The sequence below is a fragment of the Mytilinidion resinicola genome (assembly GCF_010093595.1).
Source record: "Mytilinidion resinicola strain CBS 304.34 unplaced genomic scaffold BDZ99scaffold_2, whole genome shotgun sequence".
Classification (NCBI taxonomy): Eukaryota; Fungi; Ascomycota; class Dothideomycetes; order Mytilinidiales; family Mytilinidiaceae; genus Mytilinidion; species Mytilinidion resinicola.
In genome coordinates, this window is record NW_022985438.1 from 1,861,755 (window position 1) to 1,888,163 (window position 26,409).

Below are 26,409 nucleotides of genomic sequence, written 5' to 3' on the forward strand. Positions count from 1 at the left end.
CACAGCTTCCGAGTTTCCACATAGTGCTCTATCGGTTCTTAATTGATCCAGGTGGGTTTCGCGAGTTTTCTTAGGGCGGCAACACACTCGAAAGAATGGTTCATTTCAAAGCACGTCAAAGCCAGTTTAAAACACGTCAGAGCACCATGGAAAGAGCTCCTATTTACGAATGGCGGGCCAAAAAATAGCAATTCAGCTTTATTCCTGCTAGTCTATAAATAGCCCTTCAATTCACAACCTCTAAATAATTGTTTCACGCTCTGACAACTGTCAGTTAGTGCAAGAGGGCCTCACGAGGATCACTAGGGCTGCAGGAGACCATAGGGTGTACTTGCAGTGTGTCTTACTGACGTACTCAATGCCGTGTTCTTCGGGGTACGCGCCTGGAGTTTGAGGGGGTTTTTCATCGTGACAGTGTTCACTGGTGTCTGGCCCAAGGAACGCCCCAGGAGTCTGCGGAAGTCCTTCGAGTTGTTCCTGGTTGTCATCGCTGGTGGCCTGCATGTCGACTCCAACGTTGGCGGGGGTCTGAATCTCGACGATGTTCTCTTGGTCGATGACAGCCAGCTGCACATCAGTGGCGGGGCCCGCTACAAGCCCTGGAGGTCTGGCATTTACAGCTTACCATTTAGTGCAGGAGCCCTTAGATGAGGTGCCTGGGCCCTAAAATGCTTAAAATGACGGGCTAATTCGCAAACTACGACTTCCACATCTGCTCAGAGATGTTGCCGCGCTCGATCTTCTGGAGATGCTCACTGTCGCGTTCTTCGGGGTATGCGCTTAGAGTCTATAGGAGTTCGCCGAGTGTACTCTCGCGGTACTGCTCTGGAGCCTCAAGATGCTCCTCGTTGCCGTCATGACCATTGCTGAAGGTTTTCATGCGGACGTCAGTGTCGATGGGGGTCTGAGTGTCGATGGAGGTCTGAGTGTCAATGGTGGTCTAAGTATCGACGATGCTCTGGTCGACAACGGCAGGTTGCAGGTCGGTGGTAGCTTCTGCAGCTAGATCTGGCATTTTAAGCTTATCAGCTAGGCGCGTTCGCGAGGATTCCTGACGTAGCAGCGCGCCCAAACACGGGCTGTAAGCCACGAGGTGAAGCCATTCAACACTGTCAACATGATCCCCCAGGCAGCGCTTCAATTCATGACTTCCAATCCTTTACATCTTGTTTTTCAGTCTTCAGTTGGCACTTGGGGGGTCTGACGGCTATTCACTATGTAGCAGCGCACTCGCACCAAAGCTTCAATTTACTGTTTCGATCGATACTTTGAACCAGCGCTACTCTCCGAGCGATACCACGTATTGATTCCTTTGGCGCACTGGGTTGAACCGGTGTTAGGAGATATTCAGAAAGTGTCTACTCTGAATTGGAATTTTGAGTCACAGGGCTGATACCGAATAATACTGCCATGATGTCTTACGCATGAGTGAACAGGTTAAAAGATCTATCATCTAAAATGCCATCTAAATCTACATCTATCCACAGAACAAGAAACAGAAGTCTAGATACAATGAGTTACAAGAGGGTATATCCGCACCACAAAATCATCCCAAGCCCACTCACCGCCTCAAGCCCAGTACTGCCCACACTCTTCCGGCTTTACACCCCTTCGATACAGCTCCCTCGGCATCCCCGTCGAGTCACACGTCGCAAACTTCCACCAGCTCCCATGAAACACGGGCAATACTTTCATCAGCGCCCACCTGACCGGCGGCGGGATGGGCGGGAAGTTGTGAATGCCGCCCTCGAACGTGCAATCGTGATTCAACAAGAACAACGGCAGCTGCGTCGTCTTGCTCAAACTCCCCATGACCGTCTCCACCTCCTTCTCCACAATCCCCTTGAGATCGAGCTTATCCCCGAACTCACGCAGCGCGAGCAGCGTAGGTATTTCGTCGTTGAGATGTGTGGTCAGCGGCTCGAGGAAGGTGTCCATGATCGCGAGCATCTCTTTTGCATTGAACCCGGCAACGTCGCCAGCGAGCAGAGTGGAGAGGTACTCGCCCCATTTGTGGAGGCCGTCGTGGAAGGCTTCGTGTTGTGCGATGTTGACCTGCATCAGGCCTTTCCGCCCGGTGGCTTCCTCGATGGTGGGGAAGGCGTGGCTTTCTTCGCCCATGTGGTGCGCTGCGAGGCCGTCAAAGGCAGCTTTGCAGTAGGAGAGGAAGGCGTAGTATTCGGACGGATGAACATGAGGCGCTTGGAGATAAATGCCATTAAAGGCGCGGCTGAAGATGTTGTGGACAAGGGCCATGTCCGAGGCGACGTAGGTGTATTGGTCTGTTAGACCGGTTTGGAAAAATGGAGTTGGGATGATTTTCATGGGCCCGGACTCCCAGGAGAATTTGGGGGAGGCCATTTTGGGTGTGCTGGAAGAGGTTTGGTCCATTAAGATCTACAAGATGAACTGAGAGCTGTGAAGAATAACGCTAGAATTGAGAGGCAACTTGAATAGAAGACTTGTGTGATGACAATGGTGAGGTATCGCCGTGGCCCTGCTTTATACTCGATTCTCAAGACCTCATCCAAGCCTTCTTAATATAACCTGAGTCCTCGGCCATGCCGCCAGAGCCATCACAGCGATTTTATAATGGAGTTGTTTTTAGAATCATTACCTCAGCTAAAGACGGCAGTTGTAGGTCAATATCGCACGCCAAGAGAGCCACTTGAGGCTTCGTACGCTCCCAGCGGTGAGGTGTGCAAAGATAAGATGACCGCCTAGCGTTGGCATAGAGAGAAGATAAGGCTGAGCAGGCTACCTCTCTTAGGCTTAGTAATGACAGAAGGACTGCTTGCTAGAGACCGAAAGGGTGTGTCGATGCGTGCTAGATTGTAGTGGCGTTCAGCTGCGGGCGGCTGAGCCCATTAGCTGCGAGTCCAAGCAATCTGTGGGACTTTTGTCAAGCGCTAAGAAATAAATAGAGACAAAGGTGCGAGGGACTCAATAAGCTGATGGCGCATCAATGAGCTCTCTGCGCATGGGAGGCTTGGGCCTGGATAAGAGGGCAGGCTTTGTTGAACATCAAGTGGCAGTCCGTTCTGACACCGTCTGAGGTGGCCTGAAAAGCTATCAGGCTTGTCAAAACTATCGCTGTCCAATTCGTAATAACGTACCAAGGCACCTCAAGTGGTGCTAGGCAAGTGTACACAAGCCCAGAGTGGGGTGTGTGTCTACCGTGTCGGAAATTCAGAATGGAATCACAAATATGTAGACTGCCATTTTTTGTTCAAGGGAGCCGTGGCCGTGGGAGGCGAGTTCGGGCCTTGGGCGTCACGCGGGGCATGGAAAAGGTGGCACACTAATTCTAGAACAAGCTGTCTTGTGTGTACACCTGTCTGCCACTGCTTGGGTTGCTTCAATGTATTTTCAGGAATCTGAAGAAGACAGAAGCTCTTCACCTTGGGCTATGTGGAAACTTGTTGAAGCAACTTCATGCAGTAGCAGACAGGTGTACACCCGGGCAGAGTACTTGATGAGTGTGCCACTTTTTTCATGCCCAGCGTGGGCGTCTCGCGGTAGTTGTGTAGCGGTAGTTTTGCAGCGATGGGCTTTAGGAACAACGTCGCGATTGTCAATAACACTGTGACGTTAGCTTATGTACATTTTTTGGACACTGTCAATGGTGCTTCACGCTTCCAAAAATCTAGACGAGCTGTGATTCCATCAGTTTGACCGACTACTAACCTCGCTGGGGCACCACAAACAGCGTTGAGCAAGTATCGATATTCATGGTCTTAACGTAGAAAAATGCAGGAAGATACGCTGCAGATATGATAGGAAGTGCTTGGATCTAGTGGAAGAGATCTAACGTTCGATATGTAGTAGCTGAAGATTTTCGATGCCATATAGAATACCAATGCGGGGGTCGGTGCGCAATTCGCTGTAGTAAATCTAAATTTCCATATAAGCTTCCAAAAAATTGGGACTGAATAGTTCAATGCTTTGCAATGATGGTTTGACAGTTACTTGTAATAACGGTGTGGTGGTTACCCAGTAGTTTCGAAGTGGTGTTCCCGCTTCGAAACCCAGCCGCCCCGCCTCTCTAACCACCCACTTACAACCATCTGAGGACCAAAAGAAACGCAAAAAGAGATGCCTACAACAGGAATCGAACCCTTTGGGGTGTGGGTGTGAGCGTCGTGTTGTACAATTAATCTATAGTAGCTGCTTACTGTGATCTTTGCATTCCTGACCTTCGGTGGTGCTTTACCGCCTTGATACAAGTGCAACGCTGGGGAGAATTAGTCACTAAGCGTTACGAAATATGATCACTGGTAGCTTACCGTTACCACTGCGCCATGCAGGCTTTTGGGCAAGGCGAAAAATTAATTGCTTCATGTGCTATACTATGAGTGGGGCACAAGCGGGGTATGGTGCCACATCACTTCAAAACTTTGCAACAAACTTTGTCCTCGCATGAGAGCGACACTTCAGATTATCTTCGTATACTTCGAAAGTATCAAGCCCTAGATTATTGGTTTCAAATGTCGAAAGATCGATCGAGCGGCGTTATCACGTGCTGAGAAAGAGGTCTGCGACCTCTCTCAGCCACCACGCACTTTCTACAATCACTCATTGGTACATGCTAACCTGAGCTACAACCGTCTGAGGTAGCTCAACAGATGTACACGCTGTTCAGAGCGATTCATTTCCATGTCGTTCTGATCCTTGAAAGTGTGCTAGGGTACCACAGACGTTGGCAAGATACTGTATAGACTTCTGATTAGGCATTCCAGGCGCTATCAACTGACAACTGTGTGCAAAACGCAGGTGCAAACTACAAAGAGTAGCGTTGGCAATACCATTAGCGCCGTAGACCCCCCCTTAGGGCAATCGAGCGCCACAGTGACACTTTGCAAACGGTTTGCTCCATTAAAGCAATCACATTGCTACAGCATGCCTTCATTATTGGTCTGTGTATAATATCTTGCTACTGCTATCGGTAATTCAACATACTTTCGAAACCTGATTGGGACAGAAGTTCATCATTCTGAATAAACGCTACACCTACTGAGCCACCTCACACGGCGGTACTTGTGGATTTATTGATGAAGGGCGGGGATCTCAAATGGTATCAAGGCGGTAAAGCACCACCGAAGGTCAGGAATGCAAAGATCACAGGATAATATTAGATCTTGCTGGATGCTACTGCCAGGTGTGGCCCGTTTGACCAACTGTTTGTTTAGGCTTGAGCGAAAAGTATGATGATAATTCGAAATAGTCTGAGCTTGTAAATCCCGAAGTTTAGAGCAGAGGATAACACTTAAGGATGTATAATAAAAAGTTGAAGAGATTCAAAGCACCAAAGTAATAGTAGTGACTGAGCTGAAATAGGCACGCCGGGCATGAAAATGGTGGCACACTCAGCAGTTCAACACTGTTTGAGGTAGCCCAGAGAGCTATCAGGCTTGCCAAAGCTGGTATTTCATGGATAACAATAGAGTACTAGAGGATCTAAAGCGGTGCTAAACAAGTGTACACAAGCATAGAAACAGTGTATATATACCTCGGGGATAAGAAGCTTGAAATCAGAAACCAGAGATTCATGGACTGCCACTTTCGGTTGACACTCATCAACCAGGCTGTCTCATAGGTCCACCTGTCTACCACTGCCTGAAGTGCTTCAACGAGTTTCCAGAGTGAAGAGCTTCTATCCTGTTTAGATATCTGAAAATGCAATGAAGCACCCTAAGCAGTGGCATACACGCACATGCCCCGCGTAACAGCCGATGCTTGCCGAAATCTGTCACACCGCTGAAATCGTGCCGATATCGTCCCAAGCTTACCTCCGACCGCCAGCGCCAGGTACAACATCATCTATCCGGCCAGCTTGTCGTTTGCAAACGAACGCTTTGTGCTTCAACATGGGCTCTACTTTCTAATAAAGTATCCCTCTTGTCAATTGACCGAGCTTGACTCTCCACTCTCCTCTCTCTACCGCCGACGCCCTCACAATGTCCGCCGCTTTACCCGGAAATCGCGACTTACCCGCGTCCCAGTATGACCTCAGCACATACTGGGGACGGGTCAAACACTCCGCACAAATATCAGACCCTAGGTGAGGAAGCTGCTTGTAGACATCTCCTTGCTTTGTCCTGGTGTGGTGAGTACCACTACCGCTGAATGCGCGTCATGCTTCACCTCTATTATTTTGCGCGCGGAGAGCTTGAGCTAATGTATATGATATAGGACTCTCCTCACATTCCCAGCCGGTCTTGATCATGCGAAGAAGTTGGTCACATTGTATAAGCAGGGCGAAATCAAGGAGATGACGCCGGAGCTGTGGACCGCGAAGAAGATCGTGGATTCTACGCTCCATCCGGGTAAGAGTCGCACGACCAAAACGAAGTACCTTGTCTGACTCGGCAAAAGATACGGGAAAGCCAGTATTCCTCCCATTCCGCATGTCCTGCTTCGTAATTTCCAATTTGGTGGTGACGGCGGGTATGCTCACACCCGGGCTTGGGGTAAAAGATCCAACACATCACGAGGAGACTTAGTATACTAATCAAGTCATAGACGGTTGGTATATTGGGATGGCAGATAACCAATCAGTCCCTCAATGTAGCCATCAATAATGCCAACGCGAACAAGTCCACGGCTCTCTCTACGTCCACCCTCATACAATCATACTTCATGGCTGTTGGTGCGTCATGTACGGTCGCCCTGGGTCTGAATGCTCTGGTACCGCGCCTGAAGCGTCTCTCTCCAGCAGCTAAAATAACGCTGGGGCGCCTCGTGCCATTTGCGGCGGTAGCCAGTGCAGGTGCATTGAATGTGTTCCTCATGCGCGGCGAGGAAATCAGACAAGGCATCGATGTATTCCCAGTGCTTAGTGAGGAAGAAAAGAAGAAGGTGGAGGACGGGAGCCTGGAGATCAAGAGCTTGGGCAAGAGCAAATCCGCCGCTACATTGGCTGTGGGAGAGACGGCGCTGAGTCGGGTCTTGAATGCTACACCGATTATGGTACTACCGCCCCTTGTCTTAGTCAGACTACAACGTACAAACTGGCTGAAACAGAGGCCGAGGATGGTAATGCCATTGAATGTTGGTAAGTGAACAAATGTACTATGACGCTCACGGTGCACGGATATTGATATCTGCTGGCAGGACTAATCTTTGCAACATCTATCTTTGCCCTTCCTTTAGCTCTTGGTGCTTTCCCTCAGCGCCAGGCAGTGAGCGCGAAAACATTGGAACCGGAGTTCTGGGAGCGTGCTGGGAAGGACGGGATGGTCGAATTCAATCGGGGTATTTAGACCACCAAAGAGCATCATGTTGGGCGGAAGCTTGGAGGGCCTCTGTATAAACCTGCGTTATGTAATAAAATGAACTGAACTACCCAAGTAAAGGAGCTCGTGTCAATCTACTCAGCCGAAAGCATGCAAAATGGTGAACATATCAACCAATCACATGCTTCCGTTTCTCAGGCAAAGCAACCAATCTATAGTCACTCTAGAAGGATAGCAAGTCAATTTAAAGGCGTAAATCTAGCCGATATGGGCTTGAAAGAGCTCATATTCTTTCTCACACGTGGAGGAGGAGTTGATTGATTATGGGGCGCTTCGCGGCATCAAAGGTGGCCTTAAAGCCAAACGCCACGGTGTTCACTTGAATGCAGCTGATTTAATACCGCTAAGACAACATCAATGTCCATTCACGCCTACACAAACCTGGAGGACCTCGCCCCCTCTTCTTTCTTTCTATCTCTTAACCTAAAGCACCTCTGAATCTTTTCTCTGGTGTTTTGGCGTATCAAAGAACCCCTCGCTTCTGGCCACATCGTCATCTCGTCTTTTTTATTGATCGAAGCTCCCCCGACCTCCTCCATAGCTCCAATCCACAATGGCACCACCCGGTCGCCGACGACTCCCTCTCTCCCCGTTGACCCTTATCCTCGGCCTCCTATTCCTTTTCTCCGGCACAGCTTCCGCCGCCTCAGCTGTCCTCGGTGTCGACATTGGCACAGAATACATCAAAGCGGCCCTCGTTAAACCTGGTATTCCTCTCGATATTGTCCTGACAAAAGACTCAAAGCGCAAAGAGGCTTCTGCCGTCGCCTTCAAACCTTCGAGAGCTGGTCACCAGGCCGGCAACTTCCCCGAACGATTCTATGGCGGGGATGCGCTCGCACTCGCGGCGCGCTTCCCTGCGGACGTGTACCCAAACCTGAAGACACTTCTCGGTGTGCCCCTCGAAGACCTGAGTGTAGTCACAGAATACAAGGACAGACATCCGGCATTGCAGGTTGTGGGGGCGGACGGACGGCCCACTATTGCGTTCAAGAGCGAAACTCTACCACAAGATGAGCTGCCGTTTTCCGTTGAGGAATTGCTGGCAATGGAGCTGCAAAACGTGCGGGATAATGCAGTAGCGATGGCAGGCAAGGGGAACGATGTGTCGGAGGTCGTATTCACGATCCCGCCGTTCTACACTGCGGATGAGAAGAGGGCACTGGAGGCCGCGGCCAACCTGGCTGGGCTGAAGGTGCTAGGCTTGGTATCTGATGGACTGGCAGTCGGCATACAATACGCAACCTCAAGGACATTCCCGAGTGTTAGTGAAGGAGGGAAGCCAGAGTATCACATGGTCTTTGATATGGGCGCAGGGTCTACCAAGGCGACTGTCTTAAAGTTCCAAGGAAGGACGGTCAAGGATGTGGGAAGATTCAACAAGACGATCCAAGAGGTTATTGTACTGGGTACAGGCTGGGATCGGACCTTGGGTGGAGACTCACTGAACGGCATTGTCATGGATGATATGGTACAGCAGTTTGTTGAAAGCTCTGGCGCAAAAAAGGTCGGTGTCGCAGCTGTGGATGTTAAGGCTCACGGCAGGACAGCTTCGAAGCTTTTAAAAGAGGCGGAGAAGGTCCGACAAGTTCTGAGCGCGAATTCCAATACCGGGGCAAGCTTCGAAGGACTCTACGAGGATGTTGACTTTAAGTACAAGATCGCGCGGACGCAGTTTGAAGAATTGGCTTCGGACTTTACTGCCCGTGTCGATGGACCTATTACGCAAGCTCTAGGTGCAGCCGGTCTCACAGTTTCCGAGTTAGACTCCGTCATTCTTCACGGCGGCGCCGTTCGAACTCCCTTTATTCAAAAGAGGCTTGAGTCTTTAATTGGAGCAGCCAAGCTTAAGAGCAACGTCAATGCCGATGAATCAGCTGTTTTTGGGGCTGCCTTCAAGGCTGCTGGACTGAGCCCAAGTTTCAGAGTCAAGGAGATTCGGGACATCGATATTCAAGGCTATCAAGTTGGGGTGCAGTATACTTGGAATCTCAAGGAGCGATTCCAGAAGCTTTTCACACCTACCTCGCCGGTCGGAACGACCAAGGATATTCCATTTAAGATGATGGACGAATTCGAGTTTACTCTTCACCAAGGTATCCCATCACAGGTGGAGGAATTCTCACAGCAACCGGTCATTCATGTTCGAACTGGGAACTTGACCAAAGTTGTCAGTAACTTGATTGACAAGGAAGGATGTGACCGTGAAACCTTCAACACCAAGTTTTCGGTTCGACTGAGTCCTGTTACTGGTGTTCCTGAGGTTGTTGGAGGCTGGGTTAGCTGTGAAACCGAAGATACGGGCAAGGGTGGTGTAATGGAGGGCGTCAAGGGATTCTTTGGCTTCGGGGCGAAGGATGGAGAACAACAGCCCCTCAAAGAAGGTGAGACAGTGCTGGAAGGAGAGGAGGCAGATTCATCATCGACAGAGTCTTCGTCCACTTCATCGTCCTCGACATCAACTTCGATGTCATCTCCAAAATCATCTTCAGCATCGGCGGCGTCAGAGTCACCAGACGCCACGGAAGGAAAGAAAAAGACTATCACTTCAGCGATCACCTTCCATATCACGCAAAAAGGCTATGAAAAGCACCCTCGAAAGGAATACAACCGTATGAAGGACAGGTACGTTAAGCTACAAAGACCTGCGACCTGATCTCTGACTAACTTTGTAGACTCGCGGCTTTCGATGCTTCAGACAAAGCTCGACGCGGACGTGAAGAAGTTCTCAACTCATTGGAAGCTTTCACTTACCGCGCGCGGGATCTTTTGGATAACGAATACTTCATTGCCGCCTTCACGACCGAGCAGAGATCCTTACTCGAGGAGAAGCTCGGCTTTACAAGCGATTGGATATACGGAGATGGTCGTGACGCTACGGAAGAGGATCTGAAGGCTAAGCTGAAGGACCTCAAGGACATTGTCGACCCGGTGCAAAAGCGAATCGACGAGGCCCGCAAGCGGCCGGATGCCATCAAATCGCTCGAAGAGGCTCTCGAGCAAGTCAAGAGCTTTACGGGTATCATCGCAAACGATATTAAGGATAGCGCCGCTAAGGCTTCTCTGGCTGCCGAAGAAGCGAGCAAAGCAGCTGCTAGCTCTACTGCCTCGGCGGAAGAATCGGCCACTGCCGACCCTCTCGATGACCTTGAGGAAGAAGATATGCTGAAGTCAGCTTCGTCTGAAGCAGCAAAAGCATCCGACGTGCCTGAGCCGCCCATCTATTCAGAAGATGACTTGGAGGTTCTCACCAGCGTCTCCGAAACAGTGCAGAAGTGGCTGGACGAGAAATTGGCCGCACAAGCTAAGCTCTCCGAGACGCAAGACGCAGCTTTCACGATCAAGGACTTAGAAGAGCAATCCCGCAAGCTTAACAGCGCGCTCATGGAGATGGTCCAGAGGAAGATGCGTATGCCGACTAAGAGCAAGACGGCGAAGCCCAAGGCGACGAAGAAGCCGAAGAAGGCGGCCAAGAAGAAGTCGAAAAAGGGAGAGAAAGCTGAGGAGGAAGAGGAAGTAAAGGCGGATGGGCAAAAAGCAAGGAAAATTAAGCTGGAGCCGGGGGCCACGATGGAAGAGATAGAGGAGGCAATTCACGGAGTGAAGAAGGCACATGATGAACTGTAGTTGCTTTGTATGTAGTGGCTAGAACGCGCATAGGATGGAGTTATAGGGATTCAGGAATATATCTCCACATTATGGACGACAATTACATGCCTAAAGAAATGCAGAAATCCCTCATTATGTTGACAACGCTTATGGAGTCTATATGACTGATGACAGCAGAGTGAGGGACTCACATTTGATTTGTTATACTTCCCCAGTATATAATACCTATTCACATACTACTAGTAATGCTCTCATACCAATCAACATTTGGAGGGGTCTACGGGTCGCGAAAAACTGCCCCACAGCTCACCTCGAGCTAGCTTCACTCACTTTTCTCAAGCTCTCACACCTCACTCCTACACCCTACCACGACCTTCCTATAATTCCAGAATGTCAGCAGAAGACCCTCAAGACTTGCATCCACGAAAACGCGCGCGATTGACCGGCCCGGACAACCTCTCACCCGTTGCTGCACCCGCTGCGAATGGAACCGCCGCGCGCAATGAGAAGGTGGAGGCCGAGATCGAGAAGGAGGTCAGAGCTGGTATAACGGAATACGTGTGTCCGGAGAATGCGGGGTTCTCGGGTATATTGAAGCAGAGGTTGGTTGGGTTGAAATGACAAGTTGGAGAGAGTAAGGAGCTAATTTGCTGGGTGGAATAGGTATACCGATTTCTTGGTAAACGAGATTCTACCGAATGGGAAGGTATTGCATCTCGAGAGCTTGCAAGTGCCGCGCAATAAGCAGGAGCAGGATGGGAACTTGAAGACTGAGAGTTCGGCAGGTGGTGAGGCCGTGAAGGCGGAGACGGAAGTCAAGAAAGAAGTTGTGAAGGAGGAGCCAGTGGTTAAGGCTGAGCCAGTTGTCAAAGAGGAGCCCGTTACAAAGGAGAGACCTTTCGGAAGGGAGGAACCTATCGTCAAGGACGAATCTGCTGTGAAGGTGGAAGAGAAGGAGGATATTGTGGCACAGGTGCGCGTAGCAGGCATACACTTAAGATTTTCCTTTGCTAACATTTTGGTTCTAATCAGATTCCGGACGAGGACGTCGCGATTCTAAAGTCCATCTTCGGAGGCAACACTACTTCGTCAATTCTTTCACTACACCGAGCTGTCCTCAAAAGCCCCGAACGAAAAGCTAGAGACTTCAATAGTGTCACATCTGAAATTTTGCCGGATAAAGAACAGCGCACGAATGCGCATCAAGCGATTCGCCGCATATTTTCCTCCCGACTTGAGACAATCACAGAGAAGGACGAGACAATAACCATCAAAGCCTTACCCCCGAAGAGTAGAGGTAATAGGGCACAGCAAAATGGAGCCGCTAAAAAAGGAGGCAAGGGCAATAAAATGAGCTGGGAGGAACTTGGTGGAGAATACCTCCATTTTACACTATACAAGGAGAACAAGGATACGATGGAGGTCGTCTTCTTCATAGGAAGTCAGCTCAAGCTGCAACCTAAGAGTTTCCAGTTCGCTGGTACAAAAGATCGAAGAGGGGTAACAGTGCAGCGCGTCAGCGCTCGACGAGTCAACGCACGAACAATGTATGAGAAGTGCAGGAATCTCTGGAACGCCAAAGTCGGAGACTACTCATATCATACCCAAGGGCTGGAGTTGGGCGAACTGTTGGGGAACGAGTTCGTAATCACATTGCGGGACTGTCACTTCCCTGGTGAAGAAGGCAAAAGCAGCGCACAACGCGTCGAATTAGCAAACTCTGTGCTTTCGAAAGCCATCAGAGACTTCAAGGAGAAGGGTTTCATAAACTACTACGGCCTCCAGCGCTTCGGCTCTTTCGCAGCGAGTACCGACACCATCGGCGTTAAGCTCCTCCAAGACGACGTCAAAGGTGCCATAGACCACATCCTCGATTTCAATCCGGACGCACTGGCCGCCGCACAGGACCCGAACTCTACAATGATGGTGTCATCAGACGACAAGGCACGTGCAGAGGCATTAAACCTCTGGAAGACGACTGGAAAGTCCGCAGCCGCGCTAGAGAAGCTCCCACGCAAATTCTCGGCTGAGAACAGCATCATCAGACATCTGGGGTTCGTAGACCGTAGGTCCGGCGAGCTCCTCCGCCGTAACGACTTCCAAGGCGCTATTCAGGCGGTTCCACGGAACTTGAGACTCATGTACGTCCATGCCTACCAGAGTTTCGTATGGAATATGGTTGCGGGGAGGCGATGGACTACGTTCGGATCTCAGGTCATCGAAGGCGATCTGGTGCTTGTCAATGAGCATAAGGAGAGAGGCGCGCCGGAGGTCGTCGACCAAACCGTTGATCAGGCGGGCGAGGTCATCATCAAGCCGTCTGGCGATGATAGCGCGGCGATGGCGGACGACGTCTTTGAACGCGCGCGGCCATTATCAAAAGAGGAGGCGGAGAGTGGCGAGTATAGTATCTTCGATGTGGTACTCCCACTTCCCGGGTTCGATGTCGAATACCCGCCCAACGCGATCGGAGACTTCTACAAGGAGTTTATGAAGAGTGAGAGGGGTGGAGGACTGGATCCTCATGACATGCGGAGGAAGTGGAGGGATATCAGTCTCAGTGGGAGCTATCGGAAGCTACTAGCCAGGCCGGGAGAGGGGCTCGGATTCGAAGTCAAGGCCTACGTGAACGAGGATGAGCAGATGGTCGAGACGGATTTAGAGAGGCTGCAGAAGAAGGGGACGGATTCTGATAGCGGCCTCCGGAATTTCAAGTCAGAAAACGGGATCAAGGAGGAATCAAACGGAGACGTCAAGATGGAGGACGGCGACGAGAAGGTCGAGGCAAAGGTGGCGGTCATTCTGAGGTTGCAGTTAGGGTCAAGTCAGTATGCGACTATGGCGCTGCGGGAGCTGATGAAGTTGGGTGGAGTCAAAGCATTCAAGCCAGAGTATGGAGCTGGAAGGTAGTGAGGGTTTGGAGGGCTCTCATCAGGGTTGAGAGGGACCCCAAAGAATGAACAGCATACAAACGCTGCCCATCGACTGCAACTCGACCAAGGCCGTGCATACACCACTATCTCGAGCGAGTTCAGCCCGCGATGGTGAAATATAAAAGTTCGAATGGTCGGATTCGCGCTCTCGATCCAGGAACGGTCCGTGTGCCCTCAACTAACCCTATTCGAGCATGACCGCTTATCAGTCCGCGCCGGACATCATCCTGCCACGTGCCTGCATGGCAGTACCACCGTCCACGAGTTCGGTGCCGGGAACGCGCTGACGTGCCTGCATCATGTAACGCGCTGATTACGGTAGGTCCAGCACAAGATGTAGATACAAGACGGCTTCGAAGCCTGTACTTCTAGCTCTTCTCCGCTCACCAACCCGCTCTGTCTTCCCCTCACTGCCATGGAGACCTCCATATTGCGCTGTTTGGTCTTCCTCTCAGTTTCTTTGAGCCTTGTCACTGCCAGCGTCATTTCATTAACGGTTTCCGAGAGTCCTGCGAGCTGTGGCCAAAATTCGTCATGTATTTTAGGGCCAGATCCGCTGCAGTCGCCGTACCCGTACTATTTCCCACCTGAAGCAAGTGCGGAAACGCCGGGTTTGTTTCCAATGGCGGCATGTAAAGGCGTGACGCTGGAAGAGGCGACGATTGATCAGCTGCAGGATGCGATGGGGAAGGGATTGTTGACGGCACAGGATTTAGTTAGTTGTTATACACGGAGAATATTGCAGGTTGATGCCTATATCAGGTAAGAGCTTTCAAATTGAGACTTTGTTTCTACCATCGGTCTTAAACTATTCTACAACTATTATCATGAATCGGGATTTTATGTTCAGTAATGCAGTACTCTATCTCATGATCAATCGTCAAAGTTCTAAGAATGACACAAAAGAGCTTATCATTCCCGCCTGTTCAATTTCTCCATGTATAGATTCCACTAGAAAGAAGAACGACTCAATATCAGCCGGCCTAACATTCCAAAAGCTCTATCCTCGAACTCAACCCAGACGCCACAGACATCGCTGAAGCCCTAGATGCAGAAAGAAAAGCTGGGAAAGTCCGAGGACCCCTTCACGGAATCCCGTTCCTGGTAAAAGATAACATCGCCTCAAAAGACCAAATGGAAACGACTGCAGGAAGCTATGCCTTGCTGGGCTCAGTAGTTCCGCGCGATGCACATGTAGTAGCGAAGCTCCGTCAAGCTGGCGCTGTACTGTTGGGGAAAGCTACCTTGAGCGAATGGGCTGGTATGTATAGTTCGTAATGAGAGAGAGGGGTTCTTGGAGCTGAATGACAGGATAGATATGCGCTCCAATAACTACTCTGAGGGTTATTCAGCCAGAGGTGGACAAGCTCGAAGCCCTTACAATCTCACCCTCACTCCGGGAGGGAGCAGCTCAGGTAGTGCAGCAGCCGTCGCAGCCAACGTTATCACATTCGCTCTTGGGACCGAAACTGATGGAAGTGGTGAGTTCACCGGATTTTTTTTAAAGAGGTGCACTGCTGACAATATCAAGTAATCAACCCTGCTGAACGCAACGCTGTAGTAGGCATTAAACCAACCGTCGGCCTGACATCAAGAGCAGGGTAATTGTCTCACTAATCTATCCCTATACTCCCTCCCAAAATAACAAGCGCTAAACATCATTCAGCGTAATCCCCGAAAGCACTCATCAAGACACCGTCGGTACTTTTGGCCGGACAGTCCGCGATGCCGTCTACGCCCTCGATGCGATTTACGGCCCAGATGCTCGCGATAACTACACCCTCGCGCAAACCGGCAATACCCCCCCTTCTGGCTACACGCCCTATCTTACCTCTTCCGCTGCTCTCGCCAACGCAACTTTCGGCATTCCGTGGTCCAGCTTCTGGGTCTACGCCTCCGAGTCCCAAATCTCCACGCTCCTTACGCTCCTCTCCGTTCTCGAATCCTTCGGCGCCACGATCGTAAACAACACTGAACTCCCCTCAGCCGCCGAGCTCATCTCCCCGGACGGCTGGAACTGGGACTATGGCACCACACGGGGCTACGCCAACGAAAGCGAGTACACCGTCGTGGCCGTCGACTTCTACAACAACATCGCGTCGTACCTCTCCGAGCTCTCCAACACCGCTATCAAGAATCTTGAAGATATAGTAGCGTACAACTTCGCGAACGACGGGACAGAGGGCGGCAACCCGTGGCCGAACGGCATTCCCGCGTTCTATTCGGGGCAAGATGGGTTTTTGGCTAGTCTGGCGACGAACGGGACGATGGACGACACGTATTTCCAAGCCCTCTCGTTCTGTCAAACGAAGAGTAGGGAGGAGGGGATTGATGGCGCGCTTGCGAATGGGGGAAGTCCCGTGGATGCGCTGCTTGTCCCACCTGATGTTGGGCAGACGTATCAGGTTGCGGCGCAGGCGGGATATCCGATGGTGACGGTTCCGGCGGGAGTGAGTCCGGATACGGGCATGCCGTTTGGGTTGGCGTTGATGGGGACGGCGTGGAGTGAAGGGAGTTTGGTGAAGTGGGCGAGTGCGATCGAGGATGCGCTGGTCAAAGGGGGGAAGGAGAAGGGGTTAGGGAGGACCCTGCCGAAGTGGTGAGTCTCTTATCATTGTTCGGTATAATCACGCTAATCTTGGATTCAGGTACGGGTATTTACAGAAGAATGTGCCGGTGTTAAATCTTTAGTGATGGGAATAGCTGATGTTATAGCACGTGGACGGCCGACAAAATATACTTATCGAAGCCAGTTTCGATATCACTATCTCGAAATCGTACTTCGTGCCGAGACTTCTCACGTGACAATTACTTCAGACGTCGGACTTTGTGCCGATTCGACTCCTTTAGGTTGTGATCCTCGGAATCTTCGCTGCGCTAGTGAGATTCTAGGATTGGAAATGGTAAGAGCTCCATTTATTGAGGATCTATAAACTCCAGGTCGTCCTGTCTTCACTCTTTACCCAATACTATCAAAAGCACTTCACATTTCTACTTTGACCACACGGCTACGGACGTGAGGATTCAACACAACTCCATCATAGAATATAGCAGTCATGGTATCCGCAGTTCTAGCCTCAGTCGTCCAATCCGCTCGATCCGCCGTCGACTCTATATTCAGCTTCATCAGAGCCCAAGGGGACACAGATTACCTTGGGGAAGCTGTTTCTCAACTCGAGCAGCACTCTCTCCAAGCCGCAGATCTCGCTAAGAAGGCTGGCGCAGACGAAGAGACTGTGCTCGCCACGCTGCTCTACGATATCGGGATATTCCTTCCAGATGCCTCCAAACATGATGCCATGATCGCTTCAGACGGCACGCGTGTGGGCACCGCCGGCCACGAGGTCCTGGGCGAGAACTACCTGCGAAGCGTGGGATTTAGTGACAAGGTCGCGCAGCTGGTCGGAGCGCATGTTATGGCTAAGCGGTATTTAGCGGCGGTGGATCCGGCGTATTTCGATGGGCTTTCTGCAGCGAGCAAGAGGAGTTTGGTGTATCAGGTGATATTTCGCTATTTGGTAATTTGTGGCGATAGCAGACTGACTGAGACTAGGGAGGTAAATTCAGTCCGGAAGAGGTGAAAGCAGCTGAGAAAGACCCGCTACTACAGCAGAAGCTTGCGGTTCGGAGATGGGACAATCAGGCGAAGGTTACGGGTGCCAAAGTCCCGGATCTTGAAAGCTATAAGAATCTTGCAGTTGAGTGTCTCTTAGATTCGTGGTCCCCGCGCGACCAGTCCCCTGTCCGCTGACTGTTGATAGCCTCTCGAAGGAAGGTAACACTGCACTCACGTTCGTACATCATTCCGCGACGGCCGACTGTCGTTATCTGCGTTGATGGCTTCGATCCCTCGTACCTGCAAAAAGGAATCGAGGACGGAATCATCCCAACCTTATCTTCCTTCGTAAATAAGGGGTTTCACGAAACCGCAGAAGTTGCGATGCCGTCTTTTACCAACCCTAATAACGTCTCTATCATCACTGGAGTACCTCCGGCAATTCATGGCATAGCTGGCAACTACTTCCTCGACCGCGAGGCGGGAAAAGATATCATGATTGTAGACGACACACTCTTACGCGGCTCCACGATCCTCGAGCAGATGTCCAATGTAGGTGTGCGTATAGCGGCTGTTACTGCGAAGGATAAGCTACGCAAGATCTTGACCCACGGTTTGACACTTGGCAAGGGCAACTCTGTCTGCTTTTCCTCTGAGAAGGCTGCGTCTTGCACGCTTGAAGAAAATGGAATCAGTGATGTGGAAAAGCTCGTCGGGCGACCGCAGCCGCCGCAGTTTTCGGGGGAGCTGTCGCTCTTCGTACTCGATGCTGGCATCAAACTACTTGAGCAAGACCGAGCAGATCTATTCTATTTGACCTTATCCGACTTTATCCAACACACGCACGCGCCTAGAGAAAAGGAGTCCGATGACTTCTACGCAGCGCTCGACGCTCGAATCGCACGTCTAGTCGAGCTAGGAGCTAAAGTAGCGATCAGCGGCGACCACGGAATGAACGGGAAGTGTAGTCCAGATGGGAAACCCGACGTCTTTTTTCTCCAGGACGAATTGAGGCCAGATTCGGTCGGGGCTCTTGCCGCGTGATCTGTCCCATTACGGACTTGTTTGTGCGGCATCACGCCGGCCTAGGATCGCTCGTCCGTGTCTACGTCGACAAGAGTAGGACGCAGGATGTAGATGCTATGATCCAACTCTGTTGAACGTTTTCACAAGTCGAAATTGCGATAACTGGCGCCGAGGCAGCTGAGAAGTACGAGATGCCGCTTGATCGAGAGGGTGATATTGTCGTGATTGCGGCGTGCCATGCGGTCATTGGAGCGACTCGCAAGGAGCACAACATGGACGACATCAAAGACCACAAGCTGCGCTCCCATGGGGGACTGTCAGAAGCTCATGTGCCGCTCATAATGTCCGAATCTATACGGCGTAACGCGAGTGTAGATGGACGGAAGTGGAGGAACTTTGATATCTTTGACCTGGTATTGAATCATTAGCGGAGGTTTGGCCTTTCGTTGCTGTTTTGGGGACTTGGTATCGAAATCTCAATCTGTTCCGTAGTGTCCCAGGTTCCGATGTCCATTCCGTGGTCAAAATCCATGGTATATGGCCATGACGCAATAGAAGAAAAGTCGTTGTGCGAAGATAACAGGTCGAAATTCTGCATATTGTCGATCCAGTTGAAGCCTCCGTCCGGCGTTTCCATATGCCCAGTATGGGCTTGTGAGTCTTGAAGCATGTATGCGTCCGAGATTGCGGTTTGCGGAATGGCGGAAGGTCCTCCTTCACATCTCTGCAAGAGCTTATCTACCCCTTCAGCAATAAATCGGAGCAAATGTTGGCGATGCATCTTCGCCGCGGCCCTGCGGAGAACAGATGCCATGTCCTTCACTAGGGGCAGAATGTCCACACTTCCAGTCCGTACGCTCCGCGAGAATTTCGTCGCTACTTTGAGGAGGAAGACAACGGTGAAAGCAATCATAGTATCGAAGTAGAGCGGGAGGCCATGGAGATGAGATTGCACACTCTGGTGATGAATGATTGTGCGTAGAATAGACTTGGCTGAGACGACTGCAGCGTTCGCTATCTCTTCCATGCCAGGGTGTAAGTCGTGAGAGTCTGAGGTTACGCCCCGGAAGGCAAGAGAGCAGAGATGAACTTTAGCGAAGTGGAAATGGAGTCCGACCCCTATCTGTGAGTAGTCTCCAATTAGGGTGTGGGTTTTCAAGCTCTCGCTCCAGTCTGCGCGCCAGGTATCTAGTGATATCATGAGTCGGTGTATTTTTGGAAGCTGGTCAACAGAAATAGGTTTCTCTACGTCGACCCCGAAAGCATCGAAGACAGAGCTAGATATACGCCAGATGTTAATCTGACTGACTAGTCTAGCATCATCCTCGCATGCATGCTTCGTACCCAGAAACCGAGATGCAGATTTGATCGAATCGCATTCTCTTGACATCGACGGAAGGCCATATGCCACGCTAAAGTGATGATCACAAACGTACACTAAGTAGTATAGTCTCGTCTCGTAATAACTTCGCATTCGCCCTGGAGAGCTGTTTTAATGCTGCGGTGAAGCTGAAATTGAGTTGCAAGTCGAACAGCTGCAATAGAGCATCAGTAGAGGTTCAGACCTCCATCTAGTTCAGAAGTCACTTATCACTTGCCACAAGACTCCAAGAAACTTCGTTGAGCCAGAATGCACCAATACACAGGCCTCTGATGTCGTCTAGTCTGTTCTCATTTAGAAACATCTGAGCAGCACAGCGATCCATGAATCCTTTGTAGCAGCGCTCATACAAGTGTCCCAACTCCGCGGAGTGCAAAGCGCCAACTGTACAAATTCCCGCCAGGAGAAGAGAAGAGCTAGACCTGATGGCATCGAGATCCTTGTGCTCCCCTAAGGTCTGGTACAAAAAGTGATCTAGGCGATTCGAGTACAGCTCTAGAAGATTTTGGGCTTGGTCGTATGTCAATACGCCCTGGTCGATCAGATCTGGACCAACTCGAGTCCTGCCAGGAGGCCTCGCATATGAAGTATGCTCTTCAACGCAAGCGGCGGGAATCGTGGCAGGTCCGCTCTCTAGGTCCATTACTACTTCCCAAGACTGATCGCCTGGGGCGCGAACTGGTGGTGGCATGGTGACAGACGATGGCTGAGTGCCACGTCGTTGCTCGGAACGAGGCTCCTAGGAATAAGGTCTGCTAGGGGTTTCTGTATTAAGAGGCGCCCGAGGTCCATCTACTCTTCGCTCCTCTCGAAGCTCAGCCAAAGAAGCTTCAAGACTTTGAATTTTACGTGTAACGGAGTTCTTCCAGCTTGGTTCAGTCAGCTAGTGCTGTGCAACGTCTCCGACTAAAGCCTCGCAACATACTCTGCGTCTTCTTCCAGGAGCATTTGAAGACTCCGATTAACCGTACATGATAAGCCTCGCTTCTTACACCGTAAGCATGGCGCGCGTCCATCTCGCATATTACATTTTATCTAAAAACTTTTGTTAGCCGGTGTCAGTGACTGCGATGCTTTTTGCATTGAACCTTTTGCTTGCGGCATGCAACGCAGGCGGTGATTTTTCTGCTAATATCGGGGACCTTCCTGTCCCCAAATAAATCTCGAAGTCCATTCCCATCTATCGGCAGAGAGATACTCTCCATTGGTTCGTTGTCATCCGATTCTGCCATGACTGATCCAGCCTCGAACTTCGGCCGAGCTCCGTAGACCACGGTCAATTCACTCCAGATCTCCTTGTCTGCAGTGCAAAGTAACGGACGACTGCCGATGCCTAGTCGTTCGAGGTGTGCGTGAGGAAGAGAACGCGGTGGTTCTCCGATTAGATAGAGCAAACAGATCCTTCATCGGACTTCGTGCCGGCCAAATATGCGACCGCTGACATTCGGCCAACACATCCGAATCAAGCAGCGACTAGCCAGCCGACCTCTTCTACCTCTTCTACCTTGCATCATGCTATGCCTTTTATCTCTAACCTCTATATTCCTCCCTATATCTATGTTCTTACGGGCTTTTTGACTAAACCTACGTGCTTTACTCCTATGCCGCGCCCGTACTCCCTTGCAAGCTCCTCCCTCCGAACAATTATCGTACATACCCCCTCTTCAGTCGTAAGTTTGACTTAGACGCTTCAAATCTCCGTATTATGTAACTTACACCTTCTATCTATTGCGTTTGACTAATCCAAGCCACCGTCCCCGCATCTTCAGTCCGTTCGATGACAAGCTGAGCCCGGCTAGCATTTATTTCCCGAGCTTACCTTCGCTATTGGTGCGGACTAGCCTTAGGGCTTGCATGCTCGGCCTCTTCAGGCATTCTCAACGCGTCTCCCTCGGCTCTCAAGTCGTCGATTACATCGATTGCCTCATCAGCCTCTATGCTGCTCTCCCCCACCGCTTTCGCCTTCCTGATCTCCGCTTCGTCATGCGCATAATCACTGCTCTCATCTCCAACTTCGATCTCGTCGTCATCCGAGTCGTCTTCATCCGCGGAAACCTTTGGCCCCGTCTCCGGCCTCCTCTTGCGCTCGAAATCCTGCGCATGTGCAGCGTGCAGTATCGTCCCTACCCTCGAGAATCCGAGAGGCTGCGGTGATGGTCTGCCTGCGGACGAGGAAACAGTGCCGCGGCGGCGGCGATGGCCTGTGTTAGAGCGGGTGCGGGCAGCTTCGAGATCGATGCCACTAGTACGAGCTTCGGTCGCGACACGGGTGAGGGCTGACACAGAGGGAGATGGCCCGTCCTGTTGACCGGCCGCCGAGGGATGATGCGACGTTGGGCGGGTGGCGATATCTGGAGAGCTAGTAATAGAAGGAAGCTCGTAGGGTAGAGGAATGTCCCTGGACGCTCGGAAGCGGCCGACGCTGGAAGGTATATCATCAGTACGGCTCTCAACAAGGTGTGGTTTCTAGAATAGTAAAGAAATGACATACTTGGTACAATGCTCGTTCTCAACGCGAAACAGGCTCCACATGCCTCTTCGAAAAACTTCAGAGAAAGCAACAACGAAGGACAGAACAGCGGAGTGCTGGAGTTCGATGGGATAAATGGCGTAAAATATCCAATTGAATCGAATGATAGGATCGACGACCATTGCGACGTAATACATCCAGACCTTTTTATATCCGAGGGTGTCGCGAAGGAACCTGTTTTTGGCATATGGATTGCCGAGACCTGGGAGGTTAGCATAAGAATTGGAAGAGTCATGCCTTCGGTGACTTACTCCAATCCATGACTACATCCCAGATGCCTAAGTGTGTTAGAGGCTTGGTTCCTTTATTTGGTATACAAGAAAGTGACTCACTGCAATAGATTGCATTGATTGTTGCAAAGACGATGAAAGCGGCACGATGTTGCGGTGTTTTGCCAATTCGATAGACACTCAAAGTAGCGTAGAACAGAATTGTAGCGATATATTTCCCGCCATTCACCAGATGCGGAAATACGTTTCTAGTATCGTTATAACGTCGAATGCATTGCAGCGCTCGCCAGACACCAGGCAGGGTAGAAAAGAATCCTAGAAGGCGAGAGTGCGTCGAGTTGCACCGGCCAGGATCGTTCCATCTATTAGCGTAAAGGCAGAAGAAGAGTTCGATATTCTGTATTTTGAGTTAGAATCTGAAGACATGCAATCGGGTCAGAGATACATACTCCCATGCTGTATGTAAGGGAACAGAACATGTCGCCAAGGTAGAAATCTCTGAACTCTACAGGGTATAATCCGGCGAGAGCGAGTCGCCACTGTAACTGTTTAGTGCGCGTTCTAGAAAAGGGGTAGGGTACTAACTATGGAGTAGAGGAACCATTTACGAGTTCGATGGTAGAGAACCGGAGCAGGGAAAAAGATAATTATCGCGGTGATGCCGATCAGGATGACGGGATAGTATATATATAAGGAAGCACTTCCAAATTGGCTGAAGTTGAGCCAGATAAATATTCCAAGAAGAAACAAAAATGCGCAAGGAAGCTATGGACCAGTAAGTATTGGAGAGATATGATGTATTGACATTATACTTACTTCAGACAGTTGCCTCCAATCAAGGTGGTGGCGGGTATCAAACTCAAAGACGAAAGCAAAGTTAATTTTGCTGTCTTGCCAGATTCTGCAGACCACACAGAACAGTAGCATTAAGAACACCATGAGAAAGTATCCAGCGTAAATCTGTTGCGTGTTAGCTTGCATATATAATAATAAATGCGAGGAACTGTTACCTGAAGGAGGTAGCTAGTGTCGAGTGCTAACGTTCGATCGGGTGAGTTAAGTAGCTCAAGTCCGTAAATCAGTCCTTCTATCCCAAATACTAATCCTGCAGCTACCATCACGCCATTACGGAATGAGTTCTCTGTAAAGTCACCAGCTCGGGCAGTCTTGATTCGCAATTTTCCAACGGCTACTTTATGGTTGCCTTGTTCAAAGTATCGGGCATACAGATCTTCAACGACATGTATGTGTCCATCCAATACTTCGCTTTGCACGAACCAGGCCTTGTTGACCTTTTCCGTCATGTAGCGCCCAGGTGGCCTGGCATTTACAGCCTTGTCATATTTCTTGGTGATTTTTCGAAATGCTGTTCGGTTGAGGAGAGAATATGATTTGAGTAATTCCAGCCCTCGGTAGTACTCTTGGAGCGCAGTCTTCAGTTTCCTCTTGGCACTTCTATATGGAACTTCGGATAGCACGGGTCGACGAGAATAGTCCCGACGGTCATCTACAGGCTCCCTATGCTGTATCGCCGAGGGTGTTCCGAGTTCCTTCATTGCTTTTGTCCCCTTCCCAAAACGACCGGACTTCGCTGCTTCTAGGGCAGAGTCGAGGGGCTTCATCCACGAAGCCCTCATGATTCGGCTCTTGGTATCCTCGTCTGAGCTAGAACCCGGGGCGTTGTACAATAAGCCCTGGCCCTCTGAGAGTGTTTTCTTTTTGTTCAACTTCGCAGTTTGATGTGCAACAATTTCTTCCAAGCGGAGATCTCGCATAATATGTAACTGCTCTCGCAGAACATTTAGGCGATCAGTGGCTTCGTCCTCTTTTTCTTTGTAGAAAGATTCAATTTTCTCCAGTTGCAGGTCCAAGAAGTTGAAGAACTCGGCTTGACGGAAATCGAGTTCACGATATGACTCGAGAGGCATGTCTGGCGCCCCTGCTGATACTGGTGTTTTGTTTCCTGATAACGAGAACATCCTTGTGACTCGTGGTCGCACCCCTTCTGTTCCTGGCATAGAATTTATGCGCTTCGGTGTGAAGATACTCATATATCTGTGAGGTAATGTAGAAGCCTGGCGATGTGGAGATTTTGTCTTGCCGACTTCAAAGGCATTGGAAGCACTCGGTGGAAGCTGAAAAGGGGGCGTCTTCGCGGTTGTGGTGGGCGCTCGGTATGGTTGTTTGAGACTCGCATGGTCAGGATCTAGCGCGGGATCTGGCAGCTCCAGCTCCGGCGGCTTCTGGTCTTTGCTATGGTGCCTTTTATGATCCATCCCCGGGTCCGTAGGACTCCCAATTATACTCCCATATCTTGTCATGCCTGGGTATCCCGGTTCTTCGCCCTCTCTCAATGGCTGCTCTTCCGGATCGCGCAAGATGTATCGCCCCTGCGATGGGCTTTTCCCGTTGCCCTTGGGCTTGAAGCTAGAACTGTCATTGCGTATAGAAGCGTTCCGGCGGTCTAGCGCGCCTTCACGCCCAGCATGCTCACGTCCGGAACGTGAGCGATTTAAGAACGAGTACGTCGGTGCGGTTTCAAAAGGGTCAGGAGTGATGGTGTTGCCTCTCTGGCGGTTACGTGGAGTCTGGTTGACAGCTTTCACGGCTCGCGCGACGTCCTTGAGCTTCTTTTTGCCCAACTGCAGAGACAAGACGTTAGCATCCGAGAGCAGGAGTGATCGTGGAAGTTGGACCTTATAGTCGAGATATTTGATCCTCCACTCTGGAACACAGTCCCGCTCAAGCTCCCTGATAACAGTTAGGATTGTCTGGGTCCCTCGGTAGAGTTGCGTACTTTGCGAATTTCATTGCGTCGCTGTTTTAGATTCCCCTAGAATATGTATAGCGCCAGAAACTTGGTCCGACCTCGACACAGCGGTGGCATTAGGGGGAGAGAGGTAGAGACAGCATGCAGTTAGCATTAACAGTTCTGTAAGTCGTGGCACGCAGAAACGCGTGAAATTTTCGCGACGACTGATGGCAAAGTTTCAGGAGTCGTGGATGGACCGCATTGTGAGAGGTGCGGGGCCATCTACCGATCCCTGCCCGAGCCACCGGGACAACGTCATTTGCAAGGGCCCCTGGAGACCTAAACACTAGAAACATCGTCGCGAATATCACGAGTAGACCGCAAAGCATCACTTGCATGCCGAAGTTATGAGTGTTATTCATTGATTGATATAGAACTAACAAACGGTCGGGTCAGATTTCGACCCGCCGTAGGCCATCTATCAAACGTCTCCTACCAATCCTAGTCCCTACGGCCTATATAGCAGTCAAGCTATTCCAAGCTGCTGTCTACGAGGTCTGGCTCCTGTCTACCAGTTCTGGTTCTGGAGATGTTGGGGGCGGTCGTATTGGTTGGGATCGTACTGATCGGCACCTTGGTTCTGAACGTAGTGCTCGTCGTACAGCCGCTCAGCATTCTGCTTGGCGTGGCGCTTCGTCTTCTCCTTGTCGAACCAGTCCTCGCCCTTGGTTTCGGCGAGTTTGTCGACCTCAGCGCCAGCAAAGCCAGCAAGGAGCTCCTTGGCGAACTGATGAGAGACCGGCTTGCCTGCTAGGTGTCAGTAATAGCCGGTGATTGTCATGGGAATGAACGGCACGCCTGGGTGAACATACCCTCGTTGCGTTGGTGGTCCTCGAAGGCCTTGAAGCCAGCGAAGGCGGCGCCTCCAGCGAGCACCTCGTGGCCGAGGCTTGCTTGGTTGTTTTGGTCGTCGTTGTAGACCTGGTTGTAGTTGTCCTGAGATTCTCCTGTTGAGACGCTCGCAGTCAGTCACGTCGCCCAGCCAGGTGGTGGAAAACGAGAGTGCTTACCCCAGCCGAAACCCATGATGTCTGATT

General features: G+C 50.7%; 8 protein-coding genes across 8 annotated transcripts; 5 read left to right on the forward strand and 3 right to left on the reverse strand.

Annotated features, from left to right (window-relative positions):
• Positions 1–1,569: 1,569 nt before the first annotated feature.
• Positions 1,570–2,361, reverse strand: BDZ99DRAFT_471514 (uncharacterized protein; the record flags this gene model as incomplete). Its single annotated transcript, XM_033721727.1, has 1 exon — positions 1,570–2,361. The coding sequence occupies one exon, from the start codon at positions 2,359–2,361 to the stop codon at positions 1,570–1,572; it is 792 nt and encodes a 263-aa protein (XP_033583231.1).
• A 3,596-nt stretch (positions 2,362–5,957) lies between these two features.
• On the forward strand, positions 5,958–7,294 carry BDZ99DRAFT_433342 (sideroflexin-5; the record flags this gene model as incomplete). Its single annotated transcript, XM_033717393.1, has 5 exons — positions 5,958–6,061; positions 6,193–6,326; positions 6,376–6,470; positions 6,523–7,054; positions 7,114–7,294. The coding sequence occupies 5 exons, from the start codon at positions 5,958–5,960 to the stop codon at positions 7,260–7,262; spliced, it is 1,014 nt and encodes a 337-aa protein (XP_033583232.1). The 3' UTR covers positions 7,263–7,294.
• Positions 7,295–7,653: 359 nt separating this feature from the next.
• On the forward strand, positions 7,654–11,035 carry BDZ99DRAFT_433345 (heat shock protein 70-like protein-like protein). Its single transcript, XM_033717394.1, has 2 exons — positions 7,654–9,920; positions 9,971–11,035. Exons 1-2 carry the CDS (start codon positions 7,849–7,851, stop codon positions 10,920–10,922), a joined length of 3,024 nt encoding a protein of 1,007 aa, XP_033583233.1. The 5' UTR covers positions 7,654–7,848; the 3' UTR covers positions 10,923–11,035.
• Positions 11,036–11,294: 259 nt separating this feature from the next.
• BDZ99DRAFT_471517 (tRNA pseudouridine synthase D) lies at positions 11,295–13,814 on the forward strand (the record flags this gene model as incomplete). The annotated part of the gene is made up of 3 exons (XM_033721728.1): positions 11,295–11,506; positions 11,568–11,877; positions 11,937–13,814. 3 exons carry the CDS (start codon positions 11,295–11,297, stop codon positions 13,812–13,814), a joined length of 2,400 nt encoding a protein of 799 aa, XP_033583234.1.
• A 438-nt stretch (positions 13,815–14,252) lies between these two features.
• Positions 14,253–16,528, forward strand: BDZ99DRAFT_471518 (amidase signature enzyme; the record flags this gene model as incomplete). The annotated part of the gene is made up of 6 exons (XM_033721729.1): positions 14,253–14,599; positions 14,836–15,098; positions 15,154–15,318; positions 15,369–15,438; positions 15,504–16,436; positions 16,486–16,528. 6 exons carry the CDS (start codon positions 14,253–14,255, stop codon positions 16,526–16,528), a joined length of 1,821 nt encoding a protein of 606 aa, XP_033583235.1.
• Positions 16,529–16,893: 365 nt separating this feature from the next.
• Positions 16,894–18,437, forward strand: BDZ99DRAFT_514868 (alkaline phosphatase-like protein; the record flags this gene model as incomplete). Its single annotated transcript, XM_033724918.1, has 3 exons — positions 16,894–17,337; positions 17,391–17,541; positions 17,599–18,437. 3 exons carry the CDS (start codon positions 16,894–16,896, stop codon positions 18,435–18,437), a joined length of 1,434 nt encoding a protein of 477 aa, XP_033583236.1.
• Positions 18,438–18,843: 406 nt separating this feature from the next.
• On the reverse strand, positions 18,844–21,005 carry BDZ99DRAFT_484929 (uncharacterized protein; the record flags this gene model as incomplete). Its single annotated transcript, XM_033722674.1, has 6 exons — positions 18,844–19,236; positions 19,276–19,898; positions 20,014–20,506; positions 20,597–20,669; positions 20,726–20,835; positions 20,889–21,005. 6 exons carry the CDS (start codon positions 21,003–21,005, stop codon positions 18,844–18,846), a joined length of 1,809 nt encoding a protein of 602 aa, XP_033583237.1.
• A 619-nt stretch (positions 21,006–21,624) lies between these two features.
• On the reverse strand, positions 21,625–26,398 carry BDZ99DRAFT_471521 (EXS-domain-containing protein; the record flags this gene model as incomplete). The annotated part of the gene is made up of 10 exons (XM_033721730.1): positions 21,625–22,222; positions 22,292–22,532; positions 22,582–22,608; positions 22,663–22,957; positions 23,010–23,099; positions 23,377–23,520; positions 23,571–25,356; positions 25,885–26,119; positions 26,185–26,319; positions 26,383–26,398. The coding sequence occupies 10 exons, from the start codon at positions 26,396–26,398 to the stop codon at positions 21,625–21,627; spliced, it is 3,567 nt and encodes a 1,188-aa protein (XP_033583238.1).
• Between the last annotated feature and the right edge of the window lie 11 nt (positions 26,399–26,409).

Coding starts and splice junctions, on each gene's coding strand:
- BDZ99DRAFT_433345 (XM_033717394.1), top strand. CDS start 7,849: ATGGCACCACCCGGTCGCCGACGACTCCCTCTCTCCCCGTTGACCCTT. Junction 9,921..9,970: donor TACAACCGTATGAAGGACAG/GTACGTTAAGCT, acceptor CTAACTTTGTAG/ACTCGCGGCTTTCGATGCTT.